At 37.3% G+C, this 17,946-nt stretch overlaps 2 protein-coding genes across 6 annotated transcripts in view; one reads left to right on the forward strand and one right to left on the reverse strand.

The window, feature by feature from the left end:
- PLEKHH2 (pleckstrin homology, MyTH4 and FERM domain containing H2) overlaps nt 1-17,946 on the reverse strand; it is a 100,802-nt gene that overhangs the window by 80,431 nt on the left and 2,425 nt on the right. For all 5 annotated transcript variants that reach the window (XM_004005992.4, XM_042246240.1, XM_012172698.4 and 2 more), the window contains one exon: nt 11,122-11,251. In XM_004005992.4, coding sequence (XP_004006041.3) covers nt 11,122-11,244 — 123 coding nt within the window. In that variant the 5' untranslated portion in view covers nt 11,245-11,251. The remainder of the gene's footprint in view (nt 1-11,121; nt 11,252-17,946) is intronic.
- On the forward strand, nt 290-1,737 carry C1GALT1C1L (C1GALT1 specific chaperone 1 like). Its single transcript, XM_042245281.1, is given in 8 exon segments — nt 290-294; nt 488-709; nt 711-746; nt 748-846; nt 848-1,061; nt 1,063-1,205; nt 1,322-1,403; nt 1,405-1,737. Coding segments are annotated over 8 exon segments (1,134 nt in total).

Here is a 17,946-nt window from a genome sequence, read left to right on the forward strand (position 1 = left end):
GGTATATGTAAGTCACAACTGAGTAGTTTTAATTCTTAAAAAGATTGTGATGATAGAAAGAGTATGGAAGATACTCTGATAAAATATATATGTGTCCACAAGAGCATACGGCACAGAGGTTGAAAAAATATCTGGGTATTTTTTGAAAGTTCTGTGGATAATAAAATGTTTGAAGATATCAGACGGTGGGAAATTAAAAAAAAAATTTGAAGATTTTAATACTAAACTGAATAAGTAAAAAAGCAAAAGTCTTAAAAGGATCTAATACAAATTAACATAATACACAACCATGATGTAAAACTAAATTCTGAATTATTCTTTTCTGAGTGTTGAAGTCTGGTGAACACTGGAGCCATCTGTGGCTCAACCTATGCTCACTGTCACTTTTATTGCTGGCGGACATTCTCAGATGCCCTGAACTTCCAGAGCATCTCAAACTCACAGCATCCTGGGTGTGATACAACAGCACCCATGGCTGATACAACAGATCACCCCCTTCTCAAAACCATGGAGGAGTGGCCTCCTGCAGCAGGAAGCAAGGCTGCCAGCTCTGGACCACATGGGTGACAGGAATCCCAGCTGAGGCATGTGTTATTCTCAACGCCTTAAAGGTAGTTTCTGTTGTGAATACATAATTTTTTAAAGCTGTACTGGTTTGAAACATTTGCTGCATTTTGATACCTATGTTTGGGCAAATTACCAGTCAACACAGGTAAAACTCAAGACCATGACGAGCACCATCACTTTGCCCACCAAACACAAAAGAGCTTTAAACATTTCAGAAGTGCAGCACATGGAGCTTAGTAAAAGTATCTGTATTTACTGTATCATCCATGAAAACCCGATGGCATTACTGGGTACTCAAAGAATCGTATACCAAACACTGTGACAAAGTAGAGCACCATAGTACTAAAAATGAAAAATTATGGTCTAAGATAAAAAATGGCATGTGGATACAGATGAGAAAAATGGACAAATATGTCTCTGGAAAGTGCAGCAACAGCCGCAACTGGTTCTTTTTGGCACATCCCACTACACTCGCTGTCACTGAAAACTCAAGAGTATATTCAGTTTACTAAGGATGTATCTCAGCCTTTATGTCTGGGCCACACTGTAACATCTGGCAACCTTGATTTCATGACAGTAGGAGGAGGAATTGCTTTAACTATGGGGACTATGAAAAGAATTAACAGACTTCTGAATAAGTCTCCGTGCATGCGTGCTTAGTCGCTCAGATGTGTCTGACTCTGTGACCCTGTGGACTGTAGCCCACCAGCCTCCTCTGTCCATGGGATTCTCCAGGCAAGAATACTGGAGTGAGTTGCCATCTCCTTCTCCAGGGGAATAAGTCCGAAAAGTATGCAAATCCAAGTGTGATTTGGAACTTATCAGAAGATAGGCAGCTTAGCAGTCTGCCTGAAATATGCAGGAGTTCTTGCAGAAAGTAAAGAGGATTCCCAAAGAAGAATTCTATTTAACACAAAACCAACTGCATATCTTATTCAAGAGACAATGTCTCATAACCCTGAGCAAGTAGTAGAAGGCTGCTGTTCAGATATAGCTATTACTTTTAATGGACTGACTCCCAAAAATATGATAGTAATGACATATGGCGGGTACCAGTCCAGAGCATTTGGACATTATTTTAGCAACACACTGATTTTCTTGTCTCCAGATGGTTCAGAAAATCACAGAGGACAGGGAAATGATAGAACTGTGCTGTCCAAGAGCACTTGAAATGTGGCTAGTCCAAATTGAAATGTGGTAGAACTGTAAAATACACACTTCATTCAATAACACAGTATTTGAAAACCTATTGCAAAAAGAATAAAAATCTCAGTAATTGCTCATACTGACTCACATTGAAATGATATTTTTAATGTCACATTAAATAAAATATAATATTAAAATTAATTTCATCTACTGTTTCTTTTTCATTTTATTAATATTGCTAGAAATTTTAAAATTACATGTTTCTCACTTTATATTTCTATTGGATAATAAAAGTGCAAAACACTTCATTGTCACCATATATTGTAATTTAACTGCCTGTCCACATGGCAATATTTTTTTAAGGTAGTTTATTGCAAGGATCTAGATTCTGGAAGAATTTTAAAATATCTGGATACATAAATAGGCATTTCTCAAGTGCATTCTCTGGACCTCATATCACCTTTAATTTTTGTGAAGATATTTCCAGGTGGCACTAGTGGTAAAGAATCCACCTGCCAGAACAGGAGACGCAAGAAGCACAGGTTTGATCCCTGGGTCGGGAAGATTCCCTGGAGAAGGAAATGGCAACCCACTCCAGTATTCATGCCTAGAAAATCTCATGGACAGAAAAGCTTGGTGAGCTACAGTCTATGGGGTCGCAAACAGCTGGACACAACTGAGCACATCAGTACAACACATTTCACGTTTAATAAACAAGTACTGTTGTCTAACAGCATTTTATTGATTCTGTTATAGACTATCGCATTACATAAAGAAGTTGGACAAGCAATGTATCTCCTGTCTAGGACAGTGCTTAAACAAAAAAATTAACTGACATGCAAACAACTGACATCACATCCCTTCACTACTGACAATATGCTGACAAATGTCGTTTCTACACCGTAACATCATTTCTACAATGCAACGACACTGTGTTTTCAGAGGAATTTCTACACTTGTGCAGCCTTACCCTCAATTTTGAATATTTTTGGGATTCCCAGGGAAAACAGGAAAATCCACAAATGGGTTGCTGCTTTGTAGACTTTGGCTAGTGAAAATAAATGACTGACATACCTATGAGAATGGCCGAAATCCAGAACACCGGCAATACCAAATGCTAGCAAGAATGCGGAGGAACAGGAACTCTCATTCACTGCATGCTTTCTTATAAAATTAAACATACTCTTATCACCCTGTCCAGCAAGTGCGCTCCTCGGTATTTACCCAAAGGAGTTGAAAACTTATGTTCACATAAAAACTTTCACACAGATTATTTACAGCAGTTTTATTCATAATTGCCAAAACTTGGAAGCCATCAAGATTTCCTTCAATAGATGACTGGATAGATAAACTGTGGTAAAACCAATGAAATATTATTTACTGCTAAAAGGAAATGAGCTATCAAGCTATGAAAAGGCATGAAGGAAACTTAAAACATATTATTAAGTGAAAGAATCCAAACTGAAAAGGCCACATAAAGTATGACTCTAACTACCTAACATTCTGGAAAACTATGGAGACAATAAAAGATCAGTGGTGGTGAGGGTGGGGCTGGGGGAAGAGTATGGAGAGGGATGAATAAGCAGAGCACAGAAGCTTTTTAGGACAGTGAAAGTACTCTGTTGGAGAGGGAAATGGCCACCCACCCCACTATTCTTGCCTGCAGAATTTCATGGACAGCGGCTACAGGCCATGGGGTTGCAAAAAGTCAGACATGACTAAATGACTAACCACTACACTAAATCCTCTGTATGATACCATAATCATACATACATGTCACTATACATTGTCCAAACTCATGGAATGTACAACACCAAGAGTGAAAGTAAGAACTCTGGGTGATAATAATGTGTCAATGTAGGTTGAACAATTTGTAACATGTACCACTCTGGTGAGGGATGTTAATAATGGGGATGGCCAACTATGGAGAACAGTGTAGAGATTCCTTTAAAAACTGGAAATAGAACTGCCAAACGACCCAGCAATCCCACTGCTGGGCATACACACTGAAGAAACCAGAATTCAAAGAGATGTGTACCCCCATGTTCACTGCAGCACTGTTTACAATAGCCAGGATATGGAAGCAACCTAGATGTCCATCAGCAGAGGAATGGATAAGAAAGTTGTGGTATATACACACAATGGAATATTGCTCACTATTAAAAGAATGCAATTCAGTCAGTTCTAATGAGGTGGATGAAACTGGAGCCTATTATACAGAGTGAAGTAAGTCAGAAAGAAAAACACCAATATAGTATATTAATGCATATATATGGAATTTAGAAAGATGGTAATGACGACCCTATCTGCAAGATAGCAAAAGAGACACAGATGTTAAGAATAGACTTTTCAACTCTGTAGGAAAAGGCAAGGGGGGATGATTTGAGAGAATAGCATTGAAACATGTATACTGCCATATGTGAAATAGATGACCAGTCCAAGTTTGATGCATGAAGCAGGGCATTCAAAGCCGGTGCACTGGGACAACCCAGAGGGATGGGACAGGGAGGTTGGTAGGAGCGGGGGTTCAGGACAGGGGGGCACACATGTACACCCATAGTTGATTCACATCAATGTATGGCAAAAACCGTCACAATATTGTAATTAGCCTCCAATTAAAATAAATAAATTTTAAAAAAGAAAAATAATGAGGATAGCTATACATGTGTGGGGACAGAGAATACATGAAAAATTTATATCTTCCACCCAATTTTTCTGTGAATCCTAAGCTACTCTAAAAAGACAAAGTCTTAATAATAGTCATTTTTTTAAAAAGATTGAATAATTTCTCAAAGGGGACCACTTTGAATGTTTGCCCCCAACTCTGGCAAATTCACATCTTGGAATTCTAATGCCCAACGTGATGGTGATTAAACCTTGAGGGTGGGCCCCACATGAACTGCATTAGTGCTTTTATAATCGAGTTTCTACAGAGCTCCCAGCCCCTTCTGCCAGGTAACAGTATAAGAAGTCAGTGACCCAGACAAGGGCCCTAACCTGACTATGCTGGAATCCTGGTATCAGACTTCCAGCCTCCAAAACTGTGAGAAATAAGATTTCTATTGTTCGTAAGCTACACAGTCTGTTGTTATTTTATTACAGCAATCCCCACAGACTAAGACATAGAACTGGTTCTGAGAGTGAGGTGCTGCTTAACAAATATCTAAAAATGTGGAAGCAATTTTGGAACTGGGTGATGATACAGACTGGAAGAATTTTAAGGTACATGGTAGAAAAAACCTACATGACCATGAACAGACCATTAAAGCAATTCTGGTGAGAGGTCAGAAGAACAGGAAAGCTATAGAGAAAGCCTCAGTCTTCCTGGGGTGCACAGCTAAGGACTGTGACCAGGTTGTTGATAGAAATGATGGCTGGTAAAGGTTCTTCTGATGAGATGTCAGGTGGACATGAGGAACATATTACTGGAAACCAGAGGAAAAGTGAGACCCAGCCTACAATAAGCATTGGAGCATCCTGAACTTCTCCCCTAGAGCTGAATGCCCTGTACAACCCTGCAAAGACCTACAGGGGAAGTGAGTGTGGGGCTGGGAATAGTGGGTATTAATAGAAAACATGTGGCCCTTAGAGCCAACTAGTTCTCTGAAACCTTCTCACTTATCCCCATGTGCTGAATGTGCAGCAGCTAAGCATTTACTTCCTGTTATAAGACTGAATGTTCTTCTCCTATAAAGTTGAATAAATTACTTGGAGGGCTCTAGTCCAACAACTGTGGCATTTATGGGCTCATGGTGTAATAAGCAGTCTCAGACCCACTCATTCTAAAGTAAATATTGATAGTCAACCAGCACTGATTTTATATACAATTGTTGGTCAACTTTTCAGATATTCCATCCTTAAATATAAACAGACCACCAAAGATCATTAGACATTTGAGAAAAGCTTGCAACCTGAAAAAGAAAAATCAAACATAAAAGTGGAAAATAGTCTCAGAGGAGAGAAAGATAATTCAAGGAGGAGAACTTAAAAAGAATTAAAATAAGAGTTCAGGAACCAGGAATTTTCACATACATTATTTCATAGCCATGTCATAGACAGGAATTGTTATTCCAGTTAGAAACATTAGGAAATTGGTGTTTCGAATGCCCCCAGCCAGTGACATGGATGGGATGTGAGCCTTCATGCTCAGAATCCCTAGTGCTCTTTTAGTTGAACCACAGCTGCTTAGGTATTTATAAACTCCACCCATAGTGTATAGTTATACAGAACCAAATGAAAATCAGTCCCAGATACATGAAACCACAAAATCCTTGGCTGGGAAGCATCTGTCTTTATTTTTGTCCCTTGTATTCTATTCTTTTGGCCTAGGAATCTTTTACTAGCAACTTAAAATCATTAACATACATAATAGGAACAATTTTAAGCTGTATGGTCCCAAGAAACCTACTGCAGAAGGAAACACACCATTAAAAAAAAAACTTGTTATCAAAAATAATATCCTCAGGATTTCCCTGGTGGTCCAGTGGCTAAGACTCTGCAACTCCCAGTGCAGGGTGCCCAGGTTTGATCCCTGGTCAGGGAACTAGATCCCATATGCCACAGCTAAAGGTTCTGCATGCTGCAACTAAGACCTAGTGCAGCCAAATAAATAAATAAAAATGTAAAATTAGTAACAATAGCCTCAATCAACAGCCCCCAAATAAAGTTTTTTAAAATAACTTTAAGTCAGCCTGAAAATCTCATTATTATTATTATATGTACAATTTTCATTGCATGTCAGTTGCTCAGTCGTGTCCAACTCTTTGCGACCCCATGGACTGTAGCCCACCAGGCTCCTCTGTCCCTGGGATTTTCCAGGCAAGAATACTGGAGGGGGTTACCATTTCCTTCTCCAGGGAATCTTCCTGACCCCGGATTGAACCTGGGTCTTCCAAATTGCAGGTACTATCTGAGCCACCAGGGAATGCGCTGTGAAATATTAGGTGGGGCAAAAGAGTAACAGGACATATGTGATTTAAATAGGATAACCGTGGTGTTGACTGGACTGTTATATGAAAGAAAACACAATGCTGTCCAGGGACTCCTTATTCCTAGATGGGAATCCTAGACCACCTCAGGGAAATCACATTGACAAGAGGAAGGTCAAGTGGTAGGAACTGCCAGACAGCAATGCTGTATCAGATAAAGGCAGCATTAGGCTATGCGAGCCACGCTGATGCCTAAAAGGAAAATTCTTCATTTGTTTCACCTTTTTCTTTTCACTGAAAATCTAACTAATAGGAAATAAATTCACTTCAACTGAAAAATAAACTTTCCCTTTTCCTCCCCGACTCTGAAAATGAATTAGTAATACTGTAAAGTAGAAAACTACTTAAATCTCAGCTTCCCTGAAGAGTTTATGTTTGGCATACTAGAGATATTTCCAACACCATTCCTTAAATTCCTCCAAAGACCTCTCCCACTTACAGTGGGATTTGCCCAAGATTTCAACAAGGACTTTTTCTTCACAAGCTTCAATATTCAAAGTTACTTGGAAATTGTAATGGAAAAATAAATAGGTGAAAAAAATAGTTTAAAAAGATCCCATGTATTCTCCTAATCTCCAAAATATACAATGTATATAAAATTGAAATCCATCTTTAATTATAGCAACACTCTGAGATCCTCTCACACATTTTTCCTAAAAATATTCAGAAAGATGTCTATCAATCTATAATTATACTATTTTAGTTTTTAAATAATAAAATTATTATTATTTAAAATAATAAAATATTCTAAATATCAAAAATAATTATAATTTTTAGGTCCTCCTTTTATACTTAACCAGTGTGTCCAGTCAGAAAGATACAGGAAAATAATAATGTGTTACTTCTATATGCCAGGCACTCTTAGCTACATCACAAAAAAGTGTGAAAGATCTAAGGTTTTATGCCAACTCTGCTATTTGTTACCTGTGTGATACTGGGCCTCCTGCTCAAATACTCTCCGTCTTAATGTCAACATCTTTAGATTGTGGATAATAATAGTTACCTCATAGAGTTATTGTGGGGTTTAAGCTAGCTAATGGCTGTAGTCAAGGCTTAGGATCCATAGTTGGCACCTAGTGTTAGCAGTCTATAATCAGTGCCAAGAAGAGAGAACTAAGAACCAGAACTGTAGCAGAAAAGAAAAGTTGGACAGAATTTCTGGCAAAGAGCTGAGGAATCAAATTAGTATTCTCTCAAGAATCTTCAGCTTTAGGCCTGCATCCATCTGGAGGGAAGGTACAGAGAACTATTGGGAAGAATCCTTGGGGCAAACTGGTTCTAACACAAAACCAAAGATCACAGATGGGAACAGACTAGCCTCTGGAACATGATATTTGACTCAAGTTGGGTTGGCATGCAGAAGCAATGCAACAGGGTTTGCCTTAAAAAATATGTAACGTTATGTAAACTGTTATTACTACATACGTACATACACCCTAACTTACACAGACATATGCTGCCTAGCAGAGATGGATTTATATGTTGTGTGACTGAAAAGAAAAGACAACAGATGAGTAGGTGAGACTATTAGAGAAAGCAAGGAATGTGGTAATAAAACTAGATTAGAGATGTCATACAGGGTGATGGCTAAGCATTCAGGCTCTAAAAACAAAATGCCGCACTTAGTTGCTCAGTCGTGTCCGACTGTCTGCCACCCCACTGACTGTAGCCGGCCAGCTCCTCTGTCCATGAGGGTTCTTACGCAAAAATACTAGAGGGTGTTGCCATGCCTTCCTCCAGGGGATTTTCCCAATCCAGGATTTGAACCGGGGTCTCTGGCATTGCAGGCTTTACCAGGTGAGCTACCAGGGAAGCCCCCAAAACAAAATGCCTATTTACAAATATTGGCCAAATATTGGCTTCATCATTTACATTTCTGCATGAACTCAGTCAAGGTAAATAACTTTATGTGCCTTAGTTTCCTCTTGTGTAAATATGAATAATAATATCTACCTCATAGGCTGCTATAAGGATTAAAAAAATAATAAAGTACTTAGAAGATTGCCTGGCACATGGTAAGCATCAGTTTCCTAATCTGTAAAATGGGAACAATAAAACCTATTACTTCACAGGTTGTTATTATAATAACTAAATAAATCATATCTGTACAGTGCTTAGTACATAATAAATCAATGTTTGGCATTTTAATTTTAATACCAGTATTTGATATTTTTATGGGTGGGTACAAAAATAAATTTTAATCCAGAGAAAAAAATAGCAAAAAATACAGAAAATATCATGAAAAAGTGTTATTCTTATTTTGGTGTTGAATATATTTACTGGGAAGCCATGAGTAACTTGGCATATTTATCCTCTTTCCACTGTATAAAACACATATGAATCACTCCATCTCTGAGATCCGTCAAAGGATTTAAGACAAATAAAATTACAGAAGACACCAAAAAAAGGAAGAAAGAAGAAGAAAAAGAAACCACACCTAAAACAGCAATTCTGAAATAATATTCCTCTCAATCTTTATTCACTGACAAAGAAAAAAGAAAATTTGGTAACTAAATTAATGACCAAAAACTATTTATAATCTTACTTACAGAGAAAACTACACTTTTAAAATTTACAAAATGGGCACTCACAAAGAAATTTCTTATGACAAGCCTAATGAAGAACAAAACAAATACTGGCATTAAGAATTTAAAGGTCAATTAATTGGAACCCCAACAAGCATAACTTTTTATAACTTCTTATAAAGAAAGTCCATAAAGAAACCAGGAAAGTACCACAGTCAAGGGAACCAAGAAAATTTTGACTAGGAGGCTGTGGTCAACAGCGGGCCAACTGTTGAAGGGCTGAGGTGCCTGGGACACTTGGGAAGTGTCCAGTGAGGTTGAGCAGCAAGGTTATAATTAGTGATATTGCTAAAATCACTACATGGGGGACAATCATAGTACAACCTGGGAAATGATTTTTACAGAGAGAGGAGCAAAAGACAAAGCATGAGTCACTAACTCTGAGTTAGGATAAGCTTTCCCAACTTGGAGATAATCAAACTGGGACTTTTTTTTCAAGTTATAATTTTTATTTTAATAGTGATAAAGTAAATTGATAGTGGAGATTCATTCCACAAAACCTACGACTGGGTCATCCTCTAGCCCAAAGTGAAGAGAGTAACTTTAGTCTTTGCAACTAAAAGCTGTTAGTGCACAAAAATTTTAGAGGATACATTTGAAAGGTTAAACTGAATGGTGTTTCACTGGATTTTATTGCAATTCTTCTGTGCTAAGAGATTCTTGGTTGGCAATGCAAATAAGATTTAACATGATTTTTAGAGATGTGGTATGTGTACCGGTCTCCACTCTAAAAGGATTATGCAGGTTAGAGTTTAAGAAACCACCTGTAAGTTCTCCTGGTCAGTTCTGAACGATCATTAATACCATTTATATAGCCATCCAGACAGCACTGCTAATACAAATATAATGTGAGTTACGTATATAATTTCAAAACTTCTAGTACCCGTATTTACAGTTAAAAACAGGTAAATAATTTTACTATTTTCTATTTAATCTACTGTCCAAAATATTATCATTTCAACATGTAATCAATATAAATTATTGCACAGATATTTCATATTCTTTTTACAAACTAAATCTTTGAAATCCAGTGTGTATTTTACATTTCCAACACATCTCAATTTGAACTAGTCTCATTTACAGTGTTCACTAATCACCTGTGGTTGTGCCGGCCACATTGGACACAGCAGGGCTAGAATCCAAGCTCCCTGGAAATAGCAACATGCATTGTCTTATTCACAGATTTGTAACTGTAGCATTAAGGACAGTGTCTGGCACAAACACATTGCAATGAATATTTGTTGAATGAATAAACCAATGAATATTGGTTTTATATACATATATTAAAAAATTCTATGACATAAATGAAATTTTAATTACATGGTTAGAACTATTAAGAGAAGCACAGAATTATATTAATTCAATTCTATAGTTTAGTGATACATTGTTTGTCAACACAAATTCCTAAATAGGTATATACTTCCATATACAATGTTTTACTGTATTTTACCTTACACAGGGAATGAACAATAATCACTTTAAAGATAATTTGTCTAAACATTTAGTAGATCAAAATGCTATCACACCACACTAAAATCAAATAAATTATAGCTGTTCTTTCTAGCATGAATTAATTCTACATTCATCAAATACATACAATTATTACATAGTCCACCAGTATTTGCAAAGAAGTGTTTTTTGTCTTAATGTCCAATCCATTCTAAAACTAGCAAAAGAATATGCCCAATAGAGCGTCAGGTCCCTGACAAAAAATTAAATAATATTCATTACTTTTTAAATGTTTACCTCCTAAAGTACTGAGATTACTTAATATAAATGAAATGGGCCCCAAAGAACTGATGTTTTACTAACAAAGGTGAGGGAGAAAAGCTTACCTTCTCTGCTAAGAGCTCTCGTATCTTGCTTGCTTGAACTCTAAATTTCATGAGCTGGGACTCCAGGGCTACACAACGTTCTTTCCAATCTACTGGCCCTTCTGTCTCAGAAAGCTCTGCCATAATTATTCTAGGAAAGAAAGCATTCAAACAGCATACTATCAATTAGCATTCAGGATAACTCCTTAAATCATTCAACGCACACATTCTAGCCACCATCTAATGATATCTAAAGGCAAGTTTTGAATCCTAAGATAAATTCCAGAACCCGGTGACTACTCATGGAAAGAACTTAGGAGAGACGAGGCCAGGGAAGGAGGCCCAACTGGGTTATTTAAACTTTCTGTGTAACTTAACCTTTCCATGTCTCAGCAATCTAGAAAGAAAAAGAGGGAATTCAGCAATAACGAACCATTCTTCTCACAGACAGGTAAGGAACAAATTAAATATTGCTGTTCTTAACATCACTTTGGACACCATAATAGTATCACACAGAGTACTGTCATTATTTTAGCTCCACTTAACAGGTAAGATTTTTAAAAGTCTGTCAGTTCATAATTTTACCACATTAAATTTACAAAATTATTAGTTTTGCTTCCATTGGTAGTATTGTGTGTGTGTGTGTGTGTGTGTGTGTGTGTGTGTGTGTGCTAAGTCACTTCAGTAGTGTCTGACTCTTTGCGACCCCGTGGACTACAGCCTAGCAGGCTCCTCTGTCCATGGGATTCTCCAGGCAAGAATACTGGAGTGGGTTGCCACTCCCTTCTCCAGGGAATCTTCCCGACTCAAGGACTGAACCAGCATCTCTTATGTCTCCTGCATACAAATAACCTAAAGAAACTTCATATCAGTGTTTTAATTATGGCTTAGATTTGTATTATAATTATTACTTACCTCCACCATAAAGTTGTCCAGGTTATCTTTCAAAATAAAAACACCTTGGCATATTTAACTGGGCAAAGTATTATGACCCTGCACAAGTCTAGATAATTTTTATTTGGTGTAAGAAGAGAAAACATATAAATATGAAATTTGGAACCACCTACATTAAATAAATCTGGAATCAGGGTATTCCATGATAGTAACCTTTTTTTGGAGGAGGTTAATCCCAGGGAGAATCACAGTGAGGGGGAAGCCAAGAAGCAGGGGCACAGATTTTGCAATTCTAAAGTGCAAAAAACTACTGCTCGATTTTGGAAACACAATTGTTTCTAGATCTGGGTGTTGAAAATGTAGTTTTAAATGTTACTGTTTCATCAAGTCATTTTCGTAAATGGCTTTATAATGTATTTCTGAATTGCCCTCGTTATGAACTGACAAAATGTGCATTCAGAATGGCTCTTCTGGAGACGCCAAGCCCTAGTCATGGAGTATGTGTCTGTGTTAAGTCGCTTCAGTCATGGACTATACATGACAGCAAAACTCAGAATCCCAGGACAGAACTGCAGTTGAAGCATATTATTCTGTTCTTTTGTTTTACAAAAACATGTCTGCTTCACAAATTAACCAAGTTGATTTTCCCAATATTTCGTGCAATATAACCCCTTCTTAAACCTATAACAGTTTTTGAAACCTGCAAATGATTGTTTTCCTAGCATAAATATTGTTTTGTGCTTAGATTAGCTTTCATATTAATATTTATATTACCACTCAGTAATTTAGAAGTAAATATAAGCAAAGTTGTTCTACAAAGGCTACAACTTCATTAAGAGTCCCCTGGTCATCTCAAAGCTTTCAGATGCTACTGAATTCTAGCCATAATGTAAAGGGAATCTTCCTGTAGAGCAAGTAATCATTCTCCTCATTTCTTTATTTTTTCTAAAAGCCCCATCCCATTGTTTTAGAGTTTTCCCTAAGGATATTAACCATGTTAATGACCTTTTTCATTATTCACAATTGCATTTACTGTCAACGCACACAAACTCTTTCTCAATTCTACTGCTACTTCATTTCTTTCCTCTTTAGCTTTAGACTGGACAAAGAAGAAAATACAGATGAAATCTTAAAAATAGAAAGCAGATGTAAAATGAAATGCTTAAGTCTTGAACCATTCTTATCACCGCACAGAAATATAGGGAAGCGTCTATGTCTTAAGTAACAAGAAGAGTATTTCATACTGATTAATTTTTGCTCTACACTTAAAATAACCTGTTTAGTTCCACTATAAATTTCTACATCTTTAAAAATAACAAGCATTTTTCAACAAGTGGAAATCAGTGTAATGAACCATATGAATTGAATTAAAGACAAAAACCATATGATCATTTCAACAGACACAGAGAAAAGCACTTGACAGAATTCAACATTATTTTATGATTAAAAACATTCAACAAACTATTAATAGCAATAGAAGTTAACGTTCTCAACCTGATATAGAAGTGTCTATGAAAGCCCACAGCTAACACCACACTTAATTGTAAATGACTGATCCGCGTAAGGTCAGAAACAACATAAGGCTTTTTGCTTTCTCCACTTCTAATGTGTCACACTGGAGGGTCTGGTCAGTACAAGAAAATAAAATAGGAAACACACAGATTGGAAAGGAAAAACTAAAACGATCTCTATTTTAAGATGTCATGGTCTTATACACAGAAACTTCCAAGGAATCCATAAAAAAAAAAAAAGAAAAAAGCCATTAGAACTATTTGAGATGACAAAAGTTTTAGGAAACCAGATCACTATATGAAAATTAATTGTTTTCCTATACACTTGCAAGGAAAAATCCAGCAATGAAATCAAGACTATATTCTGCTTACATCAGCATCAGAAATAATTAAATATTTAGGAGTAAATGTTAACAAAAGAAGTACAAGATTTGCACTCTGAAAACTAAAAAAAAAAAATTGCTGAAAGAAATTAAAGAAGACCTAAAGAAATGGAAGTCTTCGGATGGATGGCAATACCTACAAATGGATATGCACATTCAATACAATCACTATCAAAATTTTAACTGCATATTTTGCAGAAACTGATAAGCTGATCCTGTAATGCATACAGAAATTCAGAATACTCAAAACAATCTTAAAGACTCACACAATTTCAAAAATTACTGTGAAGCTAGAGTAATTAAGACTGTGTGGTACTAGCATAAAGATAGATACATAGATAGATGGATAGACAGATCAACAGAATAAAATTATGAGTACAGAAATATAGAAATAAGGACAGGGGCAAGAATAGGTGAAGGGGATCAAGTGGCACAAACCTCTTATATCAGCTATATAACAAATAAGGGCTTCCCTGGTAGCTTAGCTGGTAAAGAATCCGCCTGCAATGTGGGAGGCCCTGGTTTGATTCCTGGGTCGGGAAGATCCACTGGAGAAGGGATAGGCTACCCACACCAGTGGGTGCAGATGACACCACCCTTATGGCAGAAAATGAAGAACTAAAGAGCCTCTTGATGAAAGTGAAAGAGGAGAGTGAAAAAACTGGCTTAAAGCTCAACATTCAGAAAACTAAGATCATGTCATCCAGTCCCACTGCTTCATGGCAAATAGATGGGGAAACAGTTGAAAGAGTGGCAGACTTTATTTTGGGGGGGCTCAAAAATCACTGCAGATGGTGACTGCAGCCATGAAATTAAAAGACGCTTACTCCTTGGAAGGAAAGTTATGACCAACCTGCTGCTGCTGCTGCTGCTGCTAAGTGTAGACAGCATATTAAAAAGCAGAGACATTACTTTGCCAACAAAGGTCCATCTAGTCAAGGCTATGGCTTTTCCAGTAGTCAGGTATGGATGTGAGAGTTGGACTATAAAGAAAGCTGAGTACCGAAGAATTGATGCTTTTGAACTGTGGTGTTGGAGAAGACTCTTGAGAGTCCCTTGGACTGCAAGGAGATCCAACCAGTCCATCCTAAAGAAGATCAGTCCTGAGTGTTCATTGGAAGGACTGATGCTGTAGCTGAAACTCCAATACTTTGGCCACCTGATGCGAAGAGCTGATTCATTTGAAAAGACCCTGATACTGGGAAAGATTGGAGGTGGGAAAAGAAGGGGACGACAGAGGATGAGATGGTTGGATGGCATGACCAACTCAATGGACATGAGTTTGGGTAAACTCCGGGAATTGGTGATAGACAGGGAGGCCTGGCGTGCTGCAATCCATAGGGTCGCAAAGAGTCAGACACGACTGAGCAACTGAACTAAACTGACTGAACCCACCCCAGTATTCTTGGGCTTCCCTGGTGGCTCAGCTAGTAAAGAATATGGCAGACCTGTGTTTGATCTCTGGGTTGGGAAGATCGCCTGGAGAAGGGAACAGCTACCCACTCCAGTATTTGGGCCTGGAGAATTCCATGGACTGTATAGTTCATGGGGACACGACTGAGCAACTTTCACTTTACCAAATAAGTCACAGGGATGTAATATATAGCATAAGGAATATGGTCAGTGTACTAACTTTGTACGGGAATAGATGGTTGCTAGACTTATGAGGATCATTTCATAAAGTATGCAAACAAGAAATCATTATGTAGTATACCGAAATTAACATGATAGTGTACATCAACTCTATTTTATTTATAAAACATATCTATAACAACCATACTTCCAAATAAGATCACATTCTGAGATACTGTGGGTTAGGACTGCAACATTTCTTCTTTGAGGGGAAGGGAGCAATTCAATCCACTTTTTAAAATACACAAATAAACAAACCCTCACATGTAGAGTGAACTGATTTTTGACAAGGTGGAATGAAAAGTTCTTTTTAAATAAATTGTACCAGGCAATTGGATATCCACATGTGAAAGAATAAATTTGGTTCCCCACCTCATACCGTACACAAAAATTAACCCCAAATGGATCAAAGACCTACATGTAAGACCTTAGGCTCTAAACTAGTAGAAAAAATAGTTATAAGTCATTGTGATCTTGAATAGACAACAGTTTCCTAATATAACATTTAAAGCATAAGTAATAAAAAAAAATAGATAAATTTAACCTAAAATTAAATATTTTTGTGCTTCAAAGAACACCATCAAGAAAGCGAGGGTTTCCCTAGTGGTCCAGTGGTTAGGAATCCACTGTGCAATGCAGGGGACATGGCTTTGATCCCTGGTGGCATCCTGGTCATGCCACAAGGCAACTAAGCCCATTAAGCTGCAACTAGTGAGCTCAAGCCTGGATCCTGGTCTGCAACAAGAAACCATGGCAATGAGAAGCCCCTGCAACTAGATTGTAGCCCCCACTTGCTGCAATTAGAGAAAGACTGCATGCAGCAATGAAGACCCAGAGCAGCCAAAAATAAATAAAAACAATTTCTTATTTAAAAAAAAGAAGGTAAAAAGATAACCCACATAGTGGGAAGAAATATTTACTAATCACATTATCTATAAAGGACTTGTATCCAGAAAATAAAAAGGACTCTTACAACTCAACAATAAAAAGCACAATTAAAAAGTAGCAAAGTATCTGAAGAGACATTTTTTAAAGAAGATATTCAAATGGACAATAAGCACATAAAAAGGTATTTAACATCATAAGTATTAATATAAGGGAAAATGCAAATCAAAATCACAGTGACATCCCACTGTATACCAAGTATAGAACAGTTACAATAAAAAAGACATGTAATAACATGTGTCAGTAAGGATGCAGAGAAACTGGAACTCCTATATACTGCGGTTGAGAATGCAAAAATAGTACAACTGCTTCGGAAAATAACAGTTCCTCAAAAATTTTAACATAAAGTCACTATATGACTCAGTAACTCCAATGTTAAGTATATACCCAAGAGAACTGAATACAGAAGTCCACATCAAAACTTGTACACAAATGTTAATAGCAACATTACTCACACAGTCAGAAAGTAGAAACAAACCAAGTGCCCATCATCAGATGAATGGATAAAGAAAATGTGGTATATCCACACAATGGAATCTTGCTCTAAGTCACTTCAGTCGTGTCCGACTCTGTGCGACCCCATAGACGGCAGCCCACCAGGCTCCCCCGTCCCTGGGATTCTCCAGGCAAGAGTACTGGAGTGGGTTGCCATTTCCTTCTCCAATGCATGAAAGTGAAAAGTGAAAGTGAAGTCGCTCAGTCGTGTCTGACCCTCAGCGACCCCATGGACTGCAGCCTCCCAGGCTCCTCCGTCCAGGGGTTTTCCAGGCAAGAGTACTGGAGTGGAGTGCCATTGCCTTCTCCGAATGGAATCTTACTCAGCCACAGAAGAAGGCATAAAGCACCAATACATGTTACAACAATGGATGAACTTTGAAAACATTACCTTAAGTGCCAAGTGAAAGAAGCCAGACACAAAAACCGACATACTGTATGCTTCTATTCGTATAATAGGCAAATCTCAAGACACAGAATGTTAGCTTAGTGGTCGCCAAGGGCTATGAAAAGAGGGCAATGGTGATCAACTAGTAATGGGTTGGGAGCTTCTTTGTGGAGTGATGAAAATATTCTAGAATTACACAGTGCTGTTGATTGCACGACCTTGTGAATACACCAAAAACCACTGCACTGTACACTTTAAAAAAGTAACTTTTATGGTTTTTAAATTACACCTCAATTAAAAAGAGTATATATTTACAAATGAATAAATAAAAAGAACAGTTTAAGCGGATGTATATTAATAATCTATTGTTTGTGGTTATCCCTGCCAAGAATTCCACCATTAACTCAATCTCAAATATGTTAATCTCAAATATGACAAGTAGCAGACATATATTTCACCAAGAGTACTGCACTATGAAAATGACACATTGAATAAATTCTGTTAAACACATCTATTCATTTCTTTAGTTATGTAATTACATACTTTCACAGTGAAGTAGCAAAATGTTAGGAATATTATTGGTATTTAATATCTGCAT

Source organism: Ovis aries, chromosome 3, assembly GCF_016772045.2.
Source record: "Ovis aries strain OAR_USU_Benz2616 breed Rambouillet chromosome 3, ARS-UI_Ramb_v3.0, whole genome shotgun sequence".
Taxonomy (NCBI): Eukaryota; Metazoa; Chordata; class Mammalia; order Artiodactyla; family Bovidae; genus Ovis; species Ovis aries.